Source organism: Rana temporaria, chromosome 10, assembly GCF_905171775.1.
Source record: "Rana temporaria chromosome 10, aRanTem1.1, whole genome shotgun sequence".
NCBI lineage: Eukaryota > Metazoa > Chordata > Amphibia > Anura > Ranidae > Rana > Rana temporaria.
The window spans coordinates 140,056,319-140,074,704 of NC_053498.1; the positions used below are offsets into that span (position 1 = coordinate 140,056,319).

At 49.5% G+C, this 18,386-nt stretch overlaps 1 protein-coding gene across 3 annotated transcripts in view; it reads left to right on the forward strand.

Annotated features, from left to right (window-relative positions):
• Positions 1–2,359: 2,359 nt before the first annotated feature.
• The window catches only part of UBE4B (ubiquitination factor E4B), a 107,629-nt gene continuing 91,602 nt past the window's right edge, over positions 2,360–18,386 (forward strand). For 2 of the 3 annotated variants that reach the window (XM_040326411.1, XM_040326410.1), the window contains exon 1: positions 2,361–3,303. In XM_040326411.1, the coding sequence (XP_040182345.1) occupies positions 3,280–3,303 (24 nt within the window). In that variant the 5' untranslated portion in view covers positions 2,361–3,279. Of the gene's footprint in view, positions 3,304–18,386 lie in introns of all 3 variants that reach the window. The other variant, XM_040326412.1, reaches the window with a different exon arrangement.

Here is an 18,386-nt window from a genome sequence, read left to right on the forward strand (position 1 = left end):
TCAGTGCAGGGGTCAGGTCAGTGCAGGGGTCAGGTGTCAGTGTATGTGTCAGGTCAGTGCAGTGGTCAGTGTCAGTGTATGTGTCAGGTCAGGTCAGTGCAGGTGTCAGGTCAGTGTGGGTGTCAGGTCAGTGCAGGGGTCAGGTCAGCGCAGGGGTCAGGTCAGAGCAGGGGTCAGGTCAGCGCAGGGGTCAGGTCAGTGCAGGGGTCAGGTCAGTGTAGGTGTCAGGTCAGTGCAGGGGTCAGGTCAGTGTATGTGTCAGGTCAGGTCAGGTCAGGTGTCAGGTCAGTGCAGGTGTCAGGTCTGTGCAGGGGTCAGGTCAGTGCAGGGGTCAGGTCAGTGCAGGGGTCAGGTCAGTGCAGGGGTCAGGTCAGTTCAGGAGTTAGGTCAGTGCAGGGGTCAGGTCGGTGCAGGGGTCAGGTCAGTGTAGGTGTCAGGTCAGTGTAGGGGTCAGGTCAGTGTAGGGGTCAGGTCAGTGCAGGGGTCAGGTGTCAGTGTATTTGTCAGTGTAGGTGTCAGCTCAGTGTAGGTGTCAGTGTCAGTGTAGGTGTCAGGTGAGTGCAGAGGTCAGTGTAGGTGTCAGGTCAGTGTAGGTGTCAGGTCAGTGCAGGGGTCAGGTCAGTGCAGGTGTCAGTGTCAGGTCAGTGTAAGTGTCAGGTCAGTGCAGGGGTCAGGTCAGTGTAGGTGTCAGGTCAGTGTAGGTGTCAGGTCAGGTCAGTGCAGGGGTCAGGTCAGTGCAGGTGTCAGGTCAGTGCAGGGGTCAGGTCAGTGCAGGGGTCAGGTCAGTGTATGTGTCAGGTCAGTGCAGGGGTCAGGTCAGTGCAGGGGTCAGGTCAGTGTAGGTGTCAGGTCAGTGTAGGGGTCAGGTCAGTGTAGGGGTCAGGTCAGTGTAGGGTGTCAGGTCAGTGTAGGGTGTCAGGTCAGTGTAGGGTGTCAGGTCAGTGTAGGGGTTAGGTCAGTGTAGAGGTCAGGTCAGTGTAGGGGTTAGGTCAGTGTAGAGGTCAGGTCAGTGTAGGGGTTAGGTCAGTGTAGGGGTCAGTGTAGGGGTCAGTGTAGGGGTTAGGTCAGTGTAGGGGTCAGTGTAGGGGTCCGTGTAGGGGTTAGGTCAGTGTAGGGGTCAGGTCAGTGTAGGTGTCAGGTCAGTGCAGGGGTCAGGTCAGTGTAGGGTGTCAGGTCAGTGTAGGGGTCAGGTCAGTGTAGGTGTCAGGTCAGTGTAGGGGTCAGGTCAGTGTAGGGTGTCAGGTCAGTGTAGGGTGTCAGGTCAGTGTAGGGTGTCAGGTCAGTGTAGGGTGTCAGGTCAGTGTAGGGTGTCAGGTCAGTGTAGGGGTCAGGTCAGTGTAGGGTGTCAGGTCAGTGTAGGGTGTCAGGTCAGTGTAGGGTGTCAGGTCAGTGTAGGGTGTCAGGTCAGTGTAGGGGTTAGGTCAGTGTAGAGGTCAGGTCAGTGTAGGGGTTAGGTCAGTGTAGGGGTCAGTGTAGGTGTCGGGGGTCAGTGCCATTCCCCGGTTGGCCCGGGACCGGCTCGGGAGGGTGTCGGGAGGGAGACCAGCATCTTCCTCCTTGCTGATCTCCCTCCAGGCTGTGAATGCAGAAGTGACGTGTATTACATCCGCATTCACCTGTCAGTCACCTGGCTGCTATAGCCAGAGAGAAGAAGCAGATCGGTGCTTCATCAGCTTCTTTTGGGGTCCCCAGGTGACATTAGAAATCCTAGAGACCCCTAATGTCTCCATAAAGAGGACCTGTCAGTGTACCTGTGCTATTATATAGGGGGATTTGTATCCCCCTATGTAATAGCAATGACATCAAGTGTAAAAAAACATAAAAAGAGTGAAAAAAAATAAGTAAATGTTAAAAAAAGTTTTTAAAAAAGCTCCAAAATGTTTAAGTCCCCCACGTTTATGCGCATATAAATATGGATGTTCATATAAGGGGGGGTGGGGTTCCGCCCCGGGCGCCCATAACTCTGGTTACGCCAGTGGTGCAGGGACACCTATTTTGTAAGGGTGTCAGGCAATGGACTTTGCCTTCCCACCCACATACAATGGGAGAGCACTGATTGGTCATGTGTAGTAAATACAGTCAGTATGGGTAGAAAGTGATTGGTGTGTCCCTGCCCTCTGACTCCTGGAAGTCGCTTAACACTGTCAGCCTCTTTCCAGGAAATGCCCCCCACCCCCCTCTAGGCTTCTGGCAGGCAGGAAGGCCCGAGCTGGGGGGGGGGGGGGGTTGCCATGGACACCGGACTCTTCCCCCTGTTGCCAGGCGAGCCCCTCCTTCTCTCTGCTCCGTCCCGGCTCCGCCCCGCCTGCCTCGCATGCCCGCCCCCAGAACGCGCCGATTGGCCGAGGTCGCGCGCACGGAGGACGGGGCTCCGAGTTGACGTGAGCGCGCTGGCAAGATGGCCGCCCGGTTGTTTTGATGAATAATCCTGTGTGAAGCGGCGGCGGAGGCTGTCATCTCTTCCGGTGCCTGTGTGGGAGGAGAGTGAGAGAGAGAGACCGGTGTGCCCGAAGGCCTGTCCGCTGATCATGACGAGCTGAGGCCGACTGGGTCCCCCTTACAGTCCCGGGGCGCTGGACTCTGTACACCTCCGAGGGCCCCTACACCCTGCCTGGCCTTTCTCTGGGGCCCCTAGAACTCTGCCCCTCTACTCTCTGGGCCCTTAATCAGTTTCTCCATTTCTTGTGCCCCTCCACCCTTTATATACTGCTGCTTACCGCTTTGGGCCCCTACACTCTGATTTGAGGGCCCCTTTGTTCTGTGCACCCCCAGACTCTGCCCCTCAGATTTGTGGCCCCCCTATATTTTACCCTTTTGTTTTCTGGGCCCCTGGAATCTGCATCCCCAGCCTGTCTCTTCATCGTCTAGGCCCCTGGGCTCTTCTTGTACACCCTCTGGGCCCCTACAGACACTACACCTCTACCCCTGGGCCCGTAGACATCCCCGCTTATTAGGGGCCCCGTTGTGTTTTGTTAACAGGCCCCTAGACTGTAAGCTCCGCAAGGGCCCCTGTTTTCTGCCCCCTCCCCCTAATTCTATCAGGCCTTTTGCTGATCCCTTAGACCGGGGCCCCTTTAAGGAAAGGAGACTTCATCAGGGGCCCCTGGACTCCGTCGCTCCATTCTTGAAGCCCCCCTAACCTTTCTCTACACCCCGCCATCCTCCCCCCCCTTCTCCTGAGGGCCCCCAAGATCTCCCATCAGGCACCCGAACTCTGTGCTCCCCACCCCCGACACTTACTGTGACCCCGCAGACTCTGCCACCATTAAGAGGAGAAACATGGAGGAGCTGAGCGCTGACGAGGTGAGACTGACCACACCGATCTACCTAAGTTCTGCTAGAAAATAAGATTTCTACTTTATATACGTTCTGTACATGCACTATGTTGTCAAAAGTATTGGGACACCTGCCTTTTACACGCACGTGAACTTTAATGGTATCCCAGTCTAAGGCCCCTTTTCACACGGAGCGGATCCGTAATTGATCCGCCTAGTGTGTGTCCGTCGGCTCAGCGGGGAACCTCCGTAATCCCCGCTGAGCTGTCGGCGGACAGGGCGGTCCCCGCACACTGTGCAGAGACCGCCCTGTCTTTGCTCTGCTCTCCCCTATGGGGAATCGGATGAATACGCACCGTGTGTCCGTATTCATCCGATCCGTTCCGCCAGACGGAAGAAAAATAGGGTTTTCTTCCGTTTGAAAAAGTGGTACTTTGCGGACGCGGATCGTTACGGATGTTAGCGGATGCATCATCCGCTAACGTCCGCAATCCCATAGGGATACATTACAAGTCCGTAAACGGACTTGTAATAAACGGTCCGTTCGTCCGCACGTGTGAAAGGGCCCTTAGCCATGTCAAATCGTCGGCATTTGCCAGCAATGGCACCGTCCTCATCGGAGCGACGCCGCACCGATTTCAAAAAGTTGTTTCTGTACTCCTTTTTGCGAATTTGAGTCCGCGATTTATTTTGACATCTGCATAGATGTCTCTGTAATTGCGGCTGAAATCGGGACTGACAGGCGGGAGCGAAATTGTGCGCGTTCAGCTGAACTTGCGCGGCTTCAATCCTGCATGTCGCTGTGAACCTGGGCTTAAAGGGGCTGTAAACCCTCATGTTTTTTCACCTTAAAGGGGTTGTAAAGGTACACTTTTTTTTTCTTTTCCTAATTAGCTTCCTTTACCTTAGTGCAGTCCTCCTTCACTTACCTCATCCTTCCATTTTGCTTTTAAATGTCCTTATTTCTTCTGAGAAATCCTCACTTCCTGTTCTTCTGTCTGGAACTCCACACAGTAATGCAAGGCTTTCTCCCTGGTGTGGAGTGTCGTGCTCGCCCCCTCCCTTGGACTACAGGAGAGTCAGGACGCCCACTAACAAACAGCTCCTTTCTCTATCTGCAACGTAGAGAGCGTCCTGACTCTCCTGTAGTCCAAGGGAGGGGGCAAGCAAGACACTCCACACCAGGGAGAAAGCCTCGCATTACTGTGTGGAGTTACAGACAGAAGAACAGGAAGTGAGGATTTCTCAGAAGAAATAAGGACATTTAAAAGCAAAATTGGAAGGATGAGGTAAGTGACGGAGGACTGCACTAAGGAAAAAAATAAATTGTACCTTTACAACCCCTTTAATGCATCCTATGCATTAAAGCGAAGCTCCGCCCACCGCTGCAAAAATGAAAAGCCAGCAGCTGCGCATACTGCAGCTGCGGACTTTTAATAATCGGACACTTACCTGTCCTGGAGTCCAGCAATGTCGGCACCGCAGCTGATGTTTCCATCAGCTGTCGGGTGCTGCCACCTCTATTGCGGGTAAGGGTACCCGGCAGTGAAGACTTATTGCTTCACGCTGGGGAACCCTACTGCGCATTCACCAGGCTCGACTCCGCTCCTCTCTCCTACTGGCCCGGCGACCGGGGAAGGAGGAGGGAACCCCGGGCGGTGATGTCAATATCCACGGCTGAGGCTCCCGGAAGTGGGAACAGGATACCTATGAAAGACATTGAAAGTGGAAGTAAATTAACTAAGGCCCCTTCCACACGGGGCGCATCCGTTGCTGCGGCCCGCCAGCTCAGCGGGAGATCTCTCCATTGATCTTTGCTAAGCCGGTGGATGACGGGTCCCTCTCTGCTCACTGAGCGGGGAGGGGCTTGTCGAGCGCCGCTGTTTGCTATAGAGCGATCGGACGAAAACGGACAGTATGTCCGTTTTTTTATCAGATCCCATCCGCCAAGACGGATGGCGGCGTATCGCCATACGTCTGATTTTCAGCGGATCGCATGTCGGCGGACATGGTCGCCGCTGACATCCGACGCTCCATAGACTTGCATGGAGCGCCCGTTCAGGTCCTCCGAAAAAACTGACAGGTGGATCTGAACAGTCTGCTTGTGTGAAAAGGGGCCTAAATCTAAACACATAATACGACGGCGTATATCCAGATACGCCGTTGTATCTCTGAGTCTGAGGTGTCGCATCTTGGCGCCTGATTCAAAGAATCGGATACGCCAGAATTAGTATAAGATACAACGGCGTAGGAGACTTACGCTGGTCGTATCTTAACTGCATATTTACGCTGGCCGCTAGGGGCGTGTACGCTGATTTACGCCTAGAAATATGTAAATAGGCTAGATACGCCAATTCACGAAGGTACGCCCGGCCGTCGCATTACAGATACGCCGTTTACGTTGGGCTTTTTCCGACGTAAAGTTACCCCTGCTATATGAGGCATACCAATGTTAAGTATGGACGTCGGGCCAGCGTAGAATTTTCCGTCGTTTGCGTAAGACGTTGGCGAATAGGGCTGTGCGTAATTTACGTTCACGTCAAAAGCATTGGCTTCTTGCGGGTTAATTTGGAGCATGCGCACTGGGATACTTTCACGGACGGCGCATGCGCCGTTCGTAAAAAGCGTCATTTACGTGGGGTCACAATAAATTTACATAACACACGCCCACATCTTCCACATTTGAATTAGGTGGGCTTACGCCAGCCTATTTACGCTACGCCGCCGCAACTTTGGTTTGTGAATACTGCACTTGCCTGTCAAAGTTGCGGAGGCGTAACGTAAATAGGATACGTTACGCCCGCACAAAGATGCGCTCTTCTACGTGAATCCGGGCCATAAATGATACTAGATAGTAGCCATAGGTAGGACTTTAGAGGCATGAAAAAGTAGCAAAAATGAAAAAAAAATATTGAAAAAAGTACATAATAAAATAACGGTGTTTAAAATTATCTACAATGATACAATATGTACAGTGAGCCCTTGTGCGTCTACGTGTTTCGCCGTTGGGCTTCTTCAGGACACGATCAAGGTTCAAAGTGACAATAAACAGAGGAGGAATGAGTCTCGCTGTCTTAGAATGGACTGAGCCTCAGTGTCAATTTCCCAAATATGGAAGGCTTCCAAAAACTGCTTACAGATGGGGCAGCACCCAGCTACTTCGAATCACAAATGGCATATAATGTCACTAAGAAGAAATCCAAGGTTGGAAGGTTTCTAAAATATGGACGGCTTGCGGCCAACTGTACAGGATAGACAAAGCGCCGCTAGTTGAGCAACTAGAACAGGGATATGCAATTAGCGGACCTCCAGCTGTTTCAGAACTACAAGTCCCATGAGGCATAGCAAGACTCTGACAGCCACAAGCATGACACCCAGAGGCAGAGGCATGATGGGACTTGTAGTTTTGCAACAGCTGGAGGTCCGCTAATTGCGTATGCCTGCACTAGAATAAAGTGTTGCTCGGCAGGGGCAGGAGTGCATCTCATGTGGGTAATGGATATATTCGAAGATCCAGAGTCCAATGAAAGAAGCAGAAATTAAGTTCATAAGGGCTGGCAAGGTGTTGTATAATTCACCTGGCATAGAGTGCCCATGGAGCGGTAGTATGGGTCTGTAATGGATAAAGCGAGCCCCATCGGGCGCTGGCGTAATGCTGTATACCTAAATCTACTCTCTACTACCACATTCTAAGACCATCTAGCCATGTAAAGCAAAAATCGCTATACTTATCTGTACTGCAGTGCCAGCGGCGTCTTCACTGTGTAGCAGGGGCAGCCGACAACGGAAGCCCCATAGTAACTCTATGGGTGACATCACATCCCAGGCATTTCCCAGTCATTGTCGGTTTTCTCCTACACACAGAGGACGCCACTGGAGACCTGACCGGAGTGGCTGCAGAACAGGTACCTTATATACTCGAGTATAAGCCGAGGCACCTAATTTTACCACCAAAAAATGGGAAAACTTATTGACTCGAGTATAAGCCTAGGGCAGTGATGGCGAACCTTGGCACCCCAGATGTTTTGGAACTACATTTCCCATGATGCTCAACTACACTGCAGAGTGCATGAGCATCATGGGAAATGTAGTTCCAAAACATCTGGGGTGCCAAGGTTCGCCATCACTGGCCTAGGGTGTCCATCTTCATACCTCACTGTGCCCATGCCTCACTGTGCCCATGCCTCGACTGACGTTTAACATGGTCTATGAAAGGGGTGCCCGGCTTTGAAAAATCGGTGCTCCCCAGCCGTAGGTCTTCCAGACAACAACCTTTGCACACTTGTAGAGGAGAAATGGGGCTACATGTGTGCAAAGTTCCGGGTCTAGTGGACCTACGACCGGCCGGTCCCCAAAGTCACCCGAGAAATTACCATTTAACATGGGAGTCTATGGAAGGGGTGCCCGGGTTTGAAAAATCGGTGCTTCCCGACCGTAGGTCCCCCGGACAACAAACTTTGCACACCTATAGAGGAAGAGTGGGGCTATCGGGTCCCCAAAGTTTGGGAGATCAGGTGCAAAAAGGTGACTGGAGTATAAGCTGAGGGGCATTTTCAGCACAAAAAATCTGCTGAAAAACTCGGCTTATACTCGAGTATATACGGTAAGTATTGCGATTTTTGCTTTACAGGGCTAGATACATTAGGCTTATGCCCTGTACACACGATCGGTTCGTCTGATGAAAACGGACCGATGGACCCCATCAGTTTTTTCCCATCGGTGAAAAAAAATAGAACTTGTTTTAAATTTTTCGTATGGTTAAAAAAAACCATAGAAAAAAACGATCGTCTGTGGGGAAATCCATCGGTCAAAAATCAACGCATGCTCAGAATCAAGTCGACGCATGCTCGGAAGCATTTAACTTTATTTTTCTCAGCACGTCGTTGTGTTTTACGCCACCGCGTTGGACACAATCGGATTTTTAACTGATGGTGTGTAGGCAAGACTGATGAAAGTCAGCTTTATCGTATATCTGATGAAAAAATCCATTGGTTAGTTTTCATCAGACGAACCGATCGTGTGTACAGGGCATAAGAATGTGGCTGAGAGTAGGTTTCGAGTTAGTTGGGTTTTGACTTTACTTCTACTTTAAATCGCACACAGCAGGAAGATTAACCCGCAGAGAATGTGTAAATCTACGGCTACAATGATATTCCCATAGACCAAATCTCTTTAACTCAGAGCCTGTAAACAGTCCTGTGCTCACGTTGTTTACTTTGTTGCTCTTTTGGCCTGTATATGACGTCCTCACCCCAGTAGGTAAATAACAGTCAATGTTTAACCACTTAGGGACCGCCTCCTGCACATATACGTTGGCAGAATAGCACGGCTGGGCACATGTACATACAGGTACGTCCTGTACTAGTACCCACCTGTGGGTCACAGGCGCGCGCCTGCGGCGCGTTCCGAAGCTCCGGGACCCGCGGACCTGATCGCCGCTGGAGTCCCACGATCGGTATCCGGAGCTGAAGAACGGGGAGAGCCGTGTGTAAACACGGCTTCCCCGTGCTTCACTGTGGCGGCAGCATCGATCGTGTGATCCCTTTTATAGGGAGACACAATCGATGACGTCACACCTACAGCCACACCCCCCTACAGTTGTAAACACACACTAGGTGAACCCTAACTCCTACAGTGCCACCTGTGGTTAACTCCCAAACTGAAACTGTCATTTTCACAATAAACAATGCAATTTAAAGCGGATGTGCCACTAAACAAATATATTAAAAGCCAGCAGCTACAAATACTGCAGCTGCTGACTTTTAATATAAGGACACTTACCTGTCCTGGAGTCCAGCGGTGATCGCAGCAGATGACGAGCCGATCGCTCGTCACCCTGCTGCTCCCCCCTCCATCCACGGTGAGGGAACCAGGAAGTGAAGCGCTCCGGCTTCACTGCCCGGTTCCCTACGGCGCATGCGCGAGTCGCGCTGCGCCCGCCGATTGGCTCCCGCTGTGTGCTGGGAGCCGAGTGTTCCCAGCATACAACGGGGGACGGACGGAAGGTAAGGAAAAAACCCGTCCTTTGCCCGTATCGTAGGGCCGGAAGTGGGTGCAGATACCTGTCTGTAGACAGGTATCTGCACCCCCCTCCCCCCTGAAAGGTGTCAAATGTGACACCGGAGGGGGGGAGGGTTCCGATCAGCGGGACTCCACTTTAGAGTGGAGATCCGCTTTAAATGCATTTTTTGCTGTGAAAATGACAATGGTCCCAAAAATGGGTCAAAATTGTCCGAAGTGTCCGCCATAATGTCGCAATACCGAAACAAATCGCTGATTGCCGCCATTAGTAGTAAAAAAAAAAAAAAACGATTAATAAAAATGCAACAAAACTATCCCCTATTTTGTAAACGCTATAAATTTTGCGCAAACCAATCGATAAACGCTTATTGTGATTTTTATTTTTTTTACCAAAAATAGGTAGAAGAATACGTATCGGCCTAAACTGAGGGAAACATTTTTTTTTATATGTTTTTGAGGGATATTTATAATAGCAAAAAGTTAAAAATATTGATTTTTTTTTTTAAATTGTCGCTCTATTTTTGTTTATAGCGCAAAAAATAAAAACCGCAGAGGTGATCAAATACCACCAAAAGAAAGCTCTATTTGTGGGGAAAAAAAGGACGACAATTTTGTTTGGGAGCGACGTCGCACGACCGCGTAATTGTCTGTTAAAGCGACGCAGTGCCGAATCGCAAAATCTGGCCTGGGCATTTAGCTGCCTAAAGGTGCTTAAGTGGTTAATCTCTATCAGTGAGTGAGAAACTTATATAGCGCAACACATGCAAACTGAATCGCCTCTGGGCGCTTAGTATCCTTTCCCTACTGTACTTTTGCCCTCCAAAAGATGGGTTTTGAGTTTTTTTTCTGAAGGCCAGGTGATTGAGGATCGTCCTTTCACTGGCTATGTTCACAGCGTCTCCCCACAGTGATGTAGTCTCAAGGGAGGGGGCGAGCACGCAGACTAACCCCCAGCCAGAACAGAGTCTCCCCACTGGGATGTAGTCCCAAGGGAGGGTGCAAGCACGCAGACTAACCCCCAGCCAGAACACAGCGTCTCCCCGCAGGGATGTAGTCCCAAGGGAGGGGGCGAGCACGCTGACTAACCCCCAGCCAGAACGCAGGGATGTAGTCCCAAGGGAGGGGGCGAGCACGCAGACTAACCCCCAGCCAGAACACAGCGTCTCCCCGCAGGGATGAGGTCCCAAGGGAGGTGGCGAGCACGCTGACTAACCCCCAGCCAGAACACAGCGTCTCCCCGCAGGGATGAGGTCCCAAGGGAGGTGGCGAGCACGCTGACTAACCCCCAGCCAGAACACAGCGTCTCCCCGCAGGGATGAGGTCCCAAGGGAGGTGGGAGCACGCTGACTAACCCCCAGCCAGAAAGGCTCGGATAATGGGGGCAAGCTTACTGAGGAGAAACAGAAAGTGAGAAATTCAGACAAAGAAAAATAACATTTAGAAGGTAAATCAAAGGAAAAAGTAAGCCAACCAACAATGCACTAGCTTAAAGGAACCTATTTAGAAAATAAAATGACCTTTACACAACCCCTTTAAGGCTTTGTTTACACCAGTGTGAATTGGATGCGAGTTTCCCCACATCCAATTCGCATGTCAGGAGTTTGTGACCGGCTCTCTATGGAGCAGGTGTTCTGTCGAAAAGTGCATGCACAGAACGGAAGGGCACTCCAGCCGATTTCCCCGATCAGCTGGTGTGACTTCGCCATAGCGCATGTGCACATCGTAAGGAGGCTTTTTTTTTTTTTTTTTTTTTTGAGAGATGGGAGATGGCATTTGACGGGCACAATTGAATCCTTTGCAAACGGTGGAGGAACAGCATGTTTGTCACCCACAATCCGCCCTGCAACAGCGAGGCTCAATCTGACAAATACGCTGTCCCTCCGCTGTTTACATAGGATTTAGTTGTGCCCGTCAAATGGTATCTCCCGTCCAAAAAAGCCTCCTGCGATGTGCGCATGCGCTATGGTGAAGTCACTCCAGCTGATAGGCAAATCAGCTGGAGTCCTCCATTATGTGTGGTCATATGTGAGGGCACAAATCGACAGAACACCGGCTCCATAGTGGTACTGGCCGCCGAACGTGACGTATAATCATTACTGCACCACCCTGTATGGCCACCTTTTGTAGCTCAAGGTGAGCAATATAACTACGGATTGACCGCCTATTTATACTATAAAGGAAAGGGGTGATCCCCGATGCCGCACGTCTGAGGAATCTTATTTATAATGCTCCACTACTATAAGTGTGGATGAGAGCAGAATGTAGCAAGCTGCAAGCCTTTAAAACCGACAAAAAAAGGATCGAAATTAGTCTGGTACTGCAGGTACTGTCTGAGATTCAATCCATGTATGGGCAGGCTGAATGTACCCACGTTGATCCATCGATCGACGTGGCCATAGCCAGCCTTTTGTGTGTTTTTATTTTTTATTTTTATTTTTAACATTTGATTGCTGCCGGTGTTCTGTCGAAGTGACCCGCCCATCAAATAGTACCCGGGACGATGGGCGCATGCGCTGTACGTCATCGCACGACAGCTGATGTAACCATGGCGCATGCGCACATCGTAGGAAGTATCTCTTGATGGGAGATGCCATTTCAAAGGCACAATTTAAACTAAGGGGGGGACTGTAGTTCTCAGATTGTGTATCGCTGCTGCTGGAGGGTGGCACAATGTAAGAACTACGGTCAATCCAACCCCCCCCCCCCCTTAGTATAGGTTTCAATTGTGCCCATGAAATGGTATATCCCATCGAGAGATACCTCCTACGATGTGCGCTTGTGCCCTGGTCACGTCACTCCAGCTGATCGGTAACTCAGCTGGAGTGCGGCTCCGTCCTGTGCATGCACGGGCACTAATCGATGGGGGTCACTTTTCGATGGGGGGGGGGGGGGCCTTCAGCCGGGAAGGCTCCCTGTCTGTTGATAGGGGAATTGAGCAATTTTCTTACCTTCAGTTCCACTTGTGGTAGAGTGAAAGAAAATTGAGTCCTCTCTAAACAGGCATGTGAACAATTTACATACAATCCCAGCTCAGTAAATAACCTCGATTTACATACCGGGTGTATCATGTATATTTGTGTATTTCTTTTATTTAGCATTATCAGTCCTGCAGACGCTCGTTGCTGCCCTAAACTAGTTAATGATTTCCAAACGATTGCATTCAGTAGCCGGTCAAATTTCACTTCTCTCCCTGTGCTTCTCTCTATTCTGTGCCATCATCAAATAAATCTGGAGCTGAGCAGCGCCCTCTGATTCCTCCAGTATTGAATTGTATTGTAACCAGTGGCGGCTGGTGCTCAATTTTTTTTGGGGGGGGCGGGCGCCATCAAACGCAGCCTCCCTGTGCCCATCAAACGCAGCCTCCCTGTGCCCATCAAACGCAGCCTCCCTGTACCCATCAAACGCAGCCTCCCTGTACCATGCCATTGTTGCCACTGTGCCCATCAATGGCCGCCAGTTTGCCCCTAAAATGCTGCCAGATTCCCCCCCCACCCCCGCCTGACACTTACCTTTCTCGGTCAGCCATGCTCGCATCCTCCTCCACGATCCCTCGATGTAGTCCCGCCCTTGATGACGCTTCAGCCAATCGGGTTACCAGATCCGGTGAACCTGATTGGCTGAGATGTGTGTCAATGTTAACCAAGGAACGCACACCCTGTGCGTCCCCTGGTTAACTATTTGGAAGCCGATTACAGCCCTCAGGCTTTCCGATTACAGCCCTCAGGCTTTCCGATTACAGCCTATCGGAACCGCTTGATCTGATAGACCAGTGATGGCGAACCTTGGCACCCCAGATGTATTGGAACTACATTTCCCACGATGCCCATGTTCTCTGCAGTGTAGTAGAGCATCATGGGAAATGTAGTTCCAAAACATCTGGGGGTGCCAAGGTTCGCCATCACCGTGATAGACACTTCCACAGCCAACCAGCTGAGGTTATTCAGATGGCCGGCACTCACCAGGGGGCCGGCCATCTGAATAGTGGGCGGCAGCGGCAACAATACATAGATTCATGCAATGTTTTTCAGTGGCGGTGCAGGAGCGAGAGGGGGCGGCGCTCCTGCGCCCTCTATGGACACACCGCCACTGATTGTAACTGTACTGTTTGCCCTCATGTTTGTTAAGCACTGCGCAAACTGTTGGCGCAATATAAATCCTGTATAATAATAAATGTATATTATCCAATTACTGTGAGCAACCACCATTTCTTTGTATGGGAAGGAAGTCTTTGTCCATCTGTCTGCTGAGCAGTGGTTGAATGCGGTCTGTGTCTGCCCGACTCAACCGACACCAGAAAAAAGAACACAATGATAAGGATTCTATTGTTTTACTTTACACACGCCTGGTATTTTTAACACAGGATCTAGTAGGGCCGCGTGCTGAAAAAAAAAGGATTGTCCTTGTTGCTTATATTTGCCAATCGGACTGAAGCTGTTCACATTCCAGCTGCACGTTTGCGGCTGATTGATAACAGAGTCAGTTGAACTGTTTATTCTCAAGCTGCTGTTTTCTAGTACAAGGCTGATCAGTTATGTGCATTAACCCTTAAGTGTTAGGAGTGATGCTGCATAATTTCAGGGGAAAATGGTGGCGAGGTGAATGTACCATGCAATTACAATACATTGCAAAAGAACAGCTCAAGCAGAAAAGGATATTAAATCTGATCTCCGGTCTTGCACAGTTGTACCGGTGTTCTGTCAGATTAGGCGACCCGTCAGATTTTGTAACGGAAGTGACGTTCCGCCGTGGCCATCTTGGTGCACCCCGCACTCAGCCACACTAAGCCTACAGTCTGAAGCCGCCTAGCGGACATCTTTTAACACCCACCAAAGTCTTGCGTTTTTTTTTTTTTTTTACAAGTAAACTTATATCGTGACACAGAGGATTTAGAACTCTGAGACGCTGTTTTGATGATGAATTTTAAAAGAAATGGCAAGCCTTCCGATCTCACACGTTTGCCGATCTTGCAGAACAGAACGCTGCTTTAAAAATTCAACATCAAAACAGTGCCACGGAGTTCTAAGTCCTGTATTTCACTATATAAGCTCGGTTTAGTGCTAAAAATAAGTGTGAAATGCAAGAGTTCGGTGGGTGTAAAAAGATGTCCGTTTGGTGACTTCAGACTCTGTGCTTACTGCGGCTGAGTGCGGTCCGTTTATTACAAGTCCGTTTACGGACTTGTAATGGTTCCCTATGGGATTGCAGACGTTGGGCGGATGATGCATCCGCTAACGTCCGCAACCATCCGCGTCTGCAAAGATTCCGCTTTTGCGGACGGAAGAAAACCCTATTTTGGATCCCCATAGGGGAGAGCGGAGGACAGGACGGTCTCTGCACTGTGTGCGGGGACCACCCTGTCCGCTGACAGCTCAGCGGGGATCCCCGCTGAGCCGACGGACACACACGGATCGGATCAATTACGGATCCGCTCCGTGTGAAAGAGGCCTTAATATTAGTACCCAGTTATATGATGTACATTTAGGAAAGAATCCAGAACTTTTTTTTTTTTTTTAACAACCACGCTATAGCCGAATGACGGCTACAGCGCGGCTCTTACTCTAGGAGGGTGTAATATAACGTGCTCCCACTCGCCCCTTGGGGGGAACGCACATGGCAGTATCCATACCCATCCATACTCAGACATCCCATCCGTACTCGGCCATCCCCAGTCATCCCATATTCATGGCTCATCCATGCTCAGCCATCTCCATCCACGGCTCATCCATCCCTATTCATGCTCATCCATGCCACATCAGTTCTCATCCATGCCACTACAGTGCCTCAGAAAAGTGTAATAGGTAGTCACATTTAGATTTGAAATGTATGCCCCTAGAACACTCTATGGGTGCTCCCTGCATGTTGGGCCTCTGTATGTGGCCAGGCTGTGGAAAAGTCTCACAAATGTGGTATAGCTGTAGTAGTAGGAGAATCTATTTTGGAATGTAATTTTTGATATGTGCTATGTGTTAAAGCGGTAGTTCCGCGGGAAAACGTTTTTTTTTAAAGACGTTTTTGTAAAGCTGATGGTACAACGAAAATTGTACTCACCAGTCTCCTAGTCGCAGCCGCCATCAGGACGATTTCCCCCCAAAAGAAGATTTTATAAAATCTGATGATGGACATTGCCATCTTAACTGCTGGCACCGTGAATCCCTCCTGTATTATCTTCCGGGATGCGGTGTCTCCTGAGAATACAAGGAGACGCGCCGTGTTTGAAATCTCGCGATATCTCGCGGGTCACGTGACTAGTCACAGCGGGGAGTGTCCTTTTCAGGACGCTGCCGGCTGTTGTCCTAGCAACTATGCAGTGTGACGGCGAGCCGCGCCGTCAACACTGCATAGTTGCTAGGACAACGGCCGGCAGCGTCCTGAAAAGGACACTCCCCGCTGTGACTAGCCAGACTAGTCACGTGACCCGCGGGATTTCAAACACAGCGCGTCTCCTGGGATTCTCAGGACTCGCTCCCAGGAGACATAGCGCTGATCGGGGATTTTTCGAAACCACGCCCACTCCCGCGGGGAAATGTGAGTGACAGCTCACAAAAGGCCCTCATTCCAAGGTAAGGAGGCCTATTAAAAAAATTAAAAAAACGGATAGATACAGTACAATGGCTGCTGGTTTTAACAAGAAAAACTTGACAATTAGGGTGAACCACCGCTTTAAGAAATGTTGTATAAATGGGCAACTTTGTGTAAAAAAAAAAAAAAAATGCGTTTTCATTTTTCTTTTCACATTTTTCAAAAACTTGAAGAAAAAAATGACATGTTTAAAAGACTCATTATGCCTCAGATTATACGTTGGTGTTTTCTTTCCAAAATGGGGTAATTTTTGGGGCGTTTCTTCAAAAGTGCAAGAGGTAGTCAACAAATGATATGTTTAATTTATGCTCCTAGAATGCTTGAAGGTGCTCCCTGCATCTATATGTGGCCACGCTGTGTAAAAGTCTCACACGTGGTATCGCCATACTCGGGAGTAGTAGAATGTGTTTTTGGGTGTAATTTGTGGTATGCATATGCTGTGTGTTATAAATAACCTGCTAATATGACAATTTTCAAGGGGGAAAAAAAAAATCTCGATTTTGCAAAAAATTGCGACACACACAGATCCACGTCCTTCTCTGTTTAACCACCGATCGTGGGTGGACGCCAGGCACGCGCATCGGCATCTCAGTGACGCGCGCGGCCCCAGTGGCCGGAGGCCGTATATAGACGACCTCCCGGCAATTGGGATCCACACTGCGGCCGTACAATGTTGTCAGGCCGGCAGGAAGTGGTTAAGATAGATTCTCAGTCTTTGTGCGTCTGTTTTTAAAAGCTGTGTGTGTGTGTGTGTGTGTGTGTGTGTGTGTGTGTGAAAAATCCCCCCCCCCCCCCATGTACTGTTCAGGAATGCTCTATATAGCAGAATATTTCCTCCTAGGGACTTACCAACACTGACTAAATGGGTTCATGTAAAACCCCATCCATGACATTCGCTGTGTAGACGGGCTTACACTTTCAGTTTGCATTGAACTGACCATAAGCAGCAACCTTTAGTCCATCAATTTCCAGAGAACACACTGGCGTCATTTTATTCTGTGTTGCCGTAGAGCCGTCATGTGCTGAATGCCGCGGCCGCACCGTAATGTGATTAGTAATCAGACCGTGTTTTTTATTTTATTGCAACTGCTGTTTGTTTTGTCATCCATCCACATGTGTAGTAAATACCATGGTGCTGATCACTGGGGTGAGTGTACAGTATGTGTCTGGAGGAATGTCTGCCAGCCACATGCACTGTATTTTAGTTTCAACCAAATGATCTGAGTGTGACGCTTATATGTTCATTATTAAGCGATGACTGCTTAAAAACATGACCTAGTTTCCTACCAAACCGAATCCGTCACCTGAAAATAGCAGACGTTTTGTGATAAAAATAAACCACAAAGTGCTTCTCGTGCCAATTCCATTCAATTTTCACAGCCCTTTTTTTATTTTATTTTTATACACAGCACGTGCTTTCAGTGCAAGGAGAGCATCTGTAACATTATACACTGTTACCAAAAGTATTGGGACACCTGCCTTTACATTCACATGAACTTTAATGGTGTATTTAGTGCTTGGGATTCAATATTGACTTGACCCACCCTTTGACGCTACACAGTGAGAGAGAAAAAAAAAAGTGTTTGATCCCCTGCTGATTTTGTATGTTTGCCCCCCACTGCCAAAAACGCACCCCGTCCCGCCTAGCTCGCACGCAGAAGCAAACGCATACGTGAGCAGCGCCCGCATATGTAAACTGTATTCAAACCACACATGTGAGGTATCGCCACGATCAGTAGAGCGAGAGCAATAATTCTAGCCCTAGAACTCCTCTGTAACTCAAAACATGCAACCTGTAGAATATTTTAAACGTCGCCTATGGAGATTTTAACCACTTCCCTACCGGCGCATTGTAAAATACGCCGGCAGGAACCCTCTCTCGATCCGGGTGGACGTCGTATGACGTCCTGTGTTCCCAGCGATCTAGGGCGCGCGCGCGGCCGCCGGGCACCTGCGATTGATGGTAATCGCGGCAGGAGTGTCGATCTGTGTGTGTAATGATGGGGTGTAAACACACAGATCCACCTCCTGTCAGCGGTGAGGAGTCCAATGTGTGTTCCCAGTACAGAGGAACACACATCGGTCTCCTCTCCTTGTGAGTCCCCTCCCCCCCCTACAGTTAAAAACACACCTCAGGGAACATATTAACCCTTTCAGCGCCCCCTAGTTGTTAACCCCTTCCCTGCCAGTCACATTTACACAGTAATCAATGCATATTTATAGCATTAATCGCTGTATAAATGTGAATGGTCCCAAAAACGTGTCAAGAGTGTCCGATGTGTTCTCCGCAATGTCACGGTCACAGTAAAAAATCGCAAATCGCCGCCAATACTAGTAAAAAAAATTAATAAAATAAAAATGCCATAAATCTATCACCTATTTTGTAGACGCTATAACCTTTGTGCAAACCAATCAATATACGATTATTGCGTTTTTTTTTTTACCAAAAATATGTAGAAGAATACGTATCGGCCTAAACTGAGGAAACTATTTTTTTTTTTTTTTTTTAAT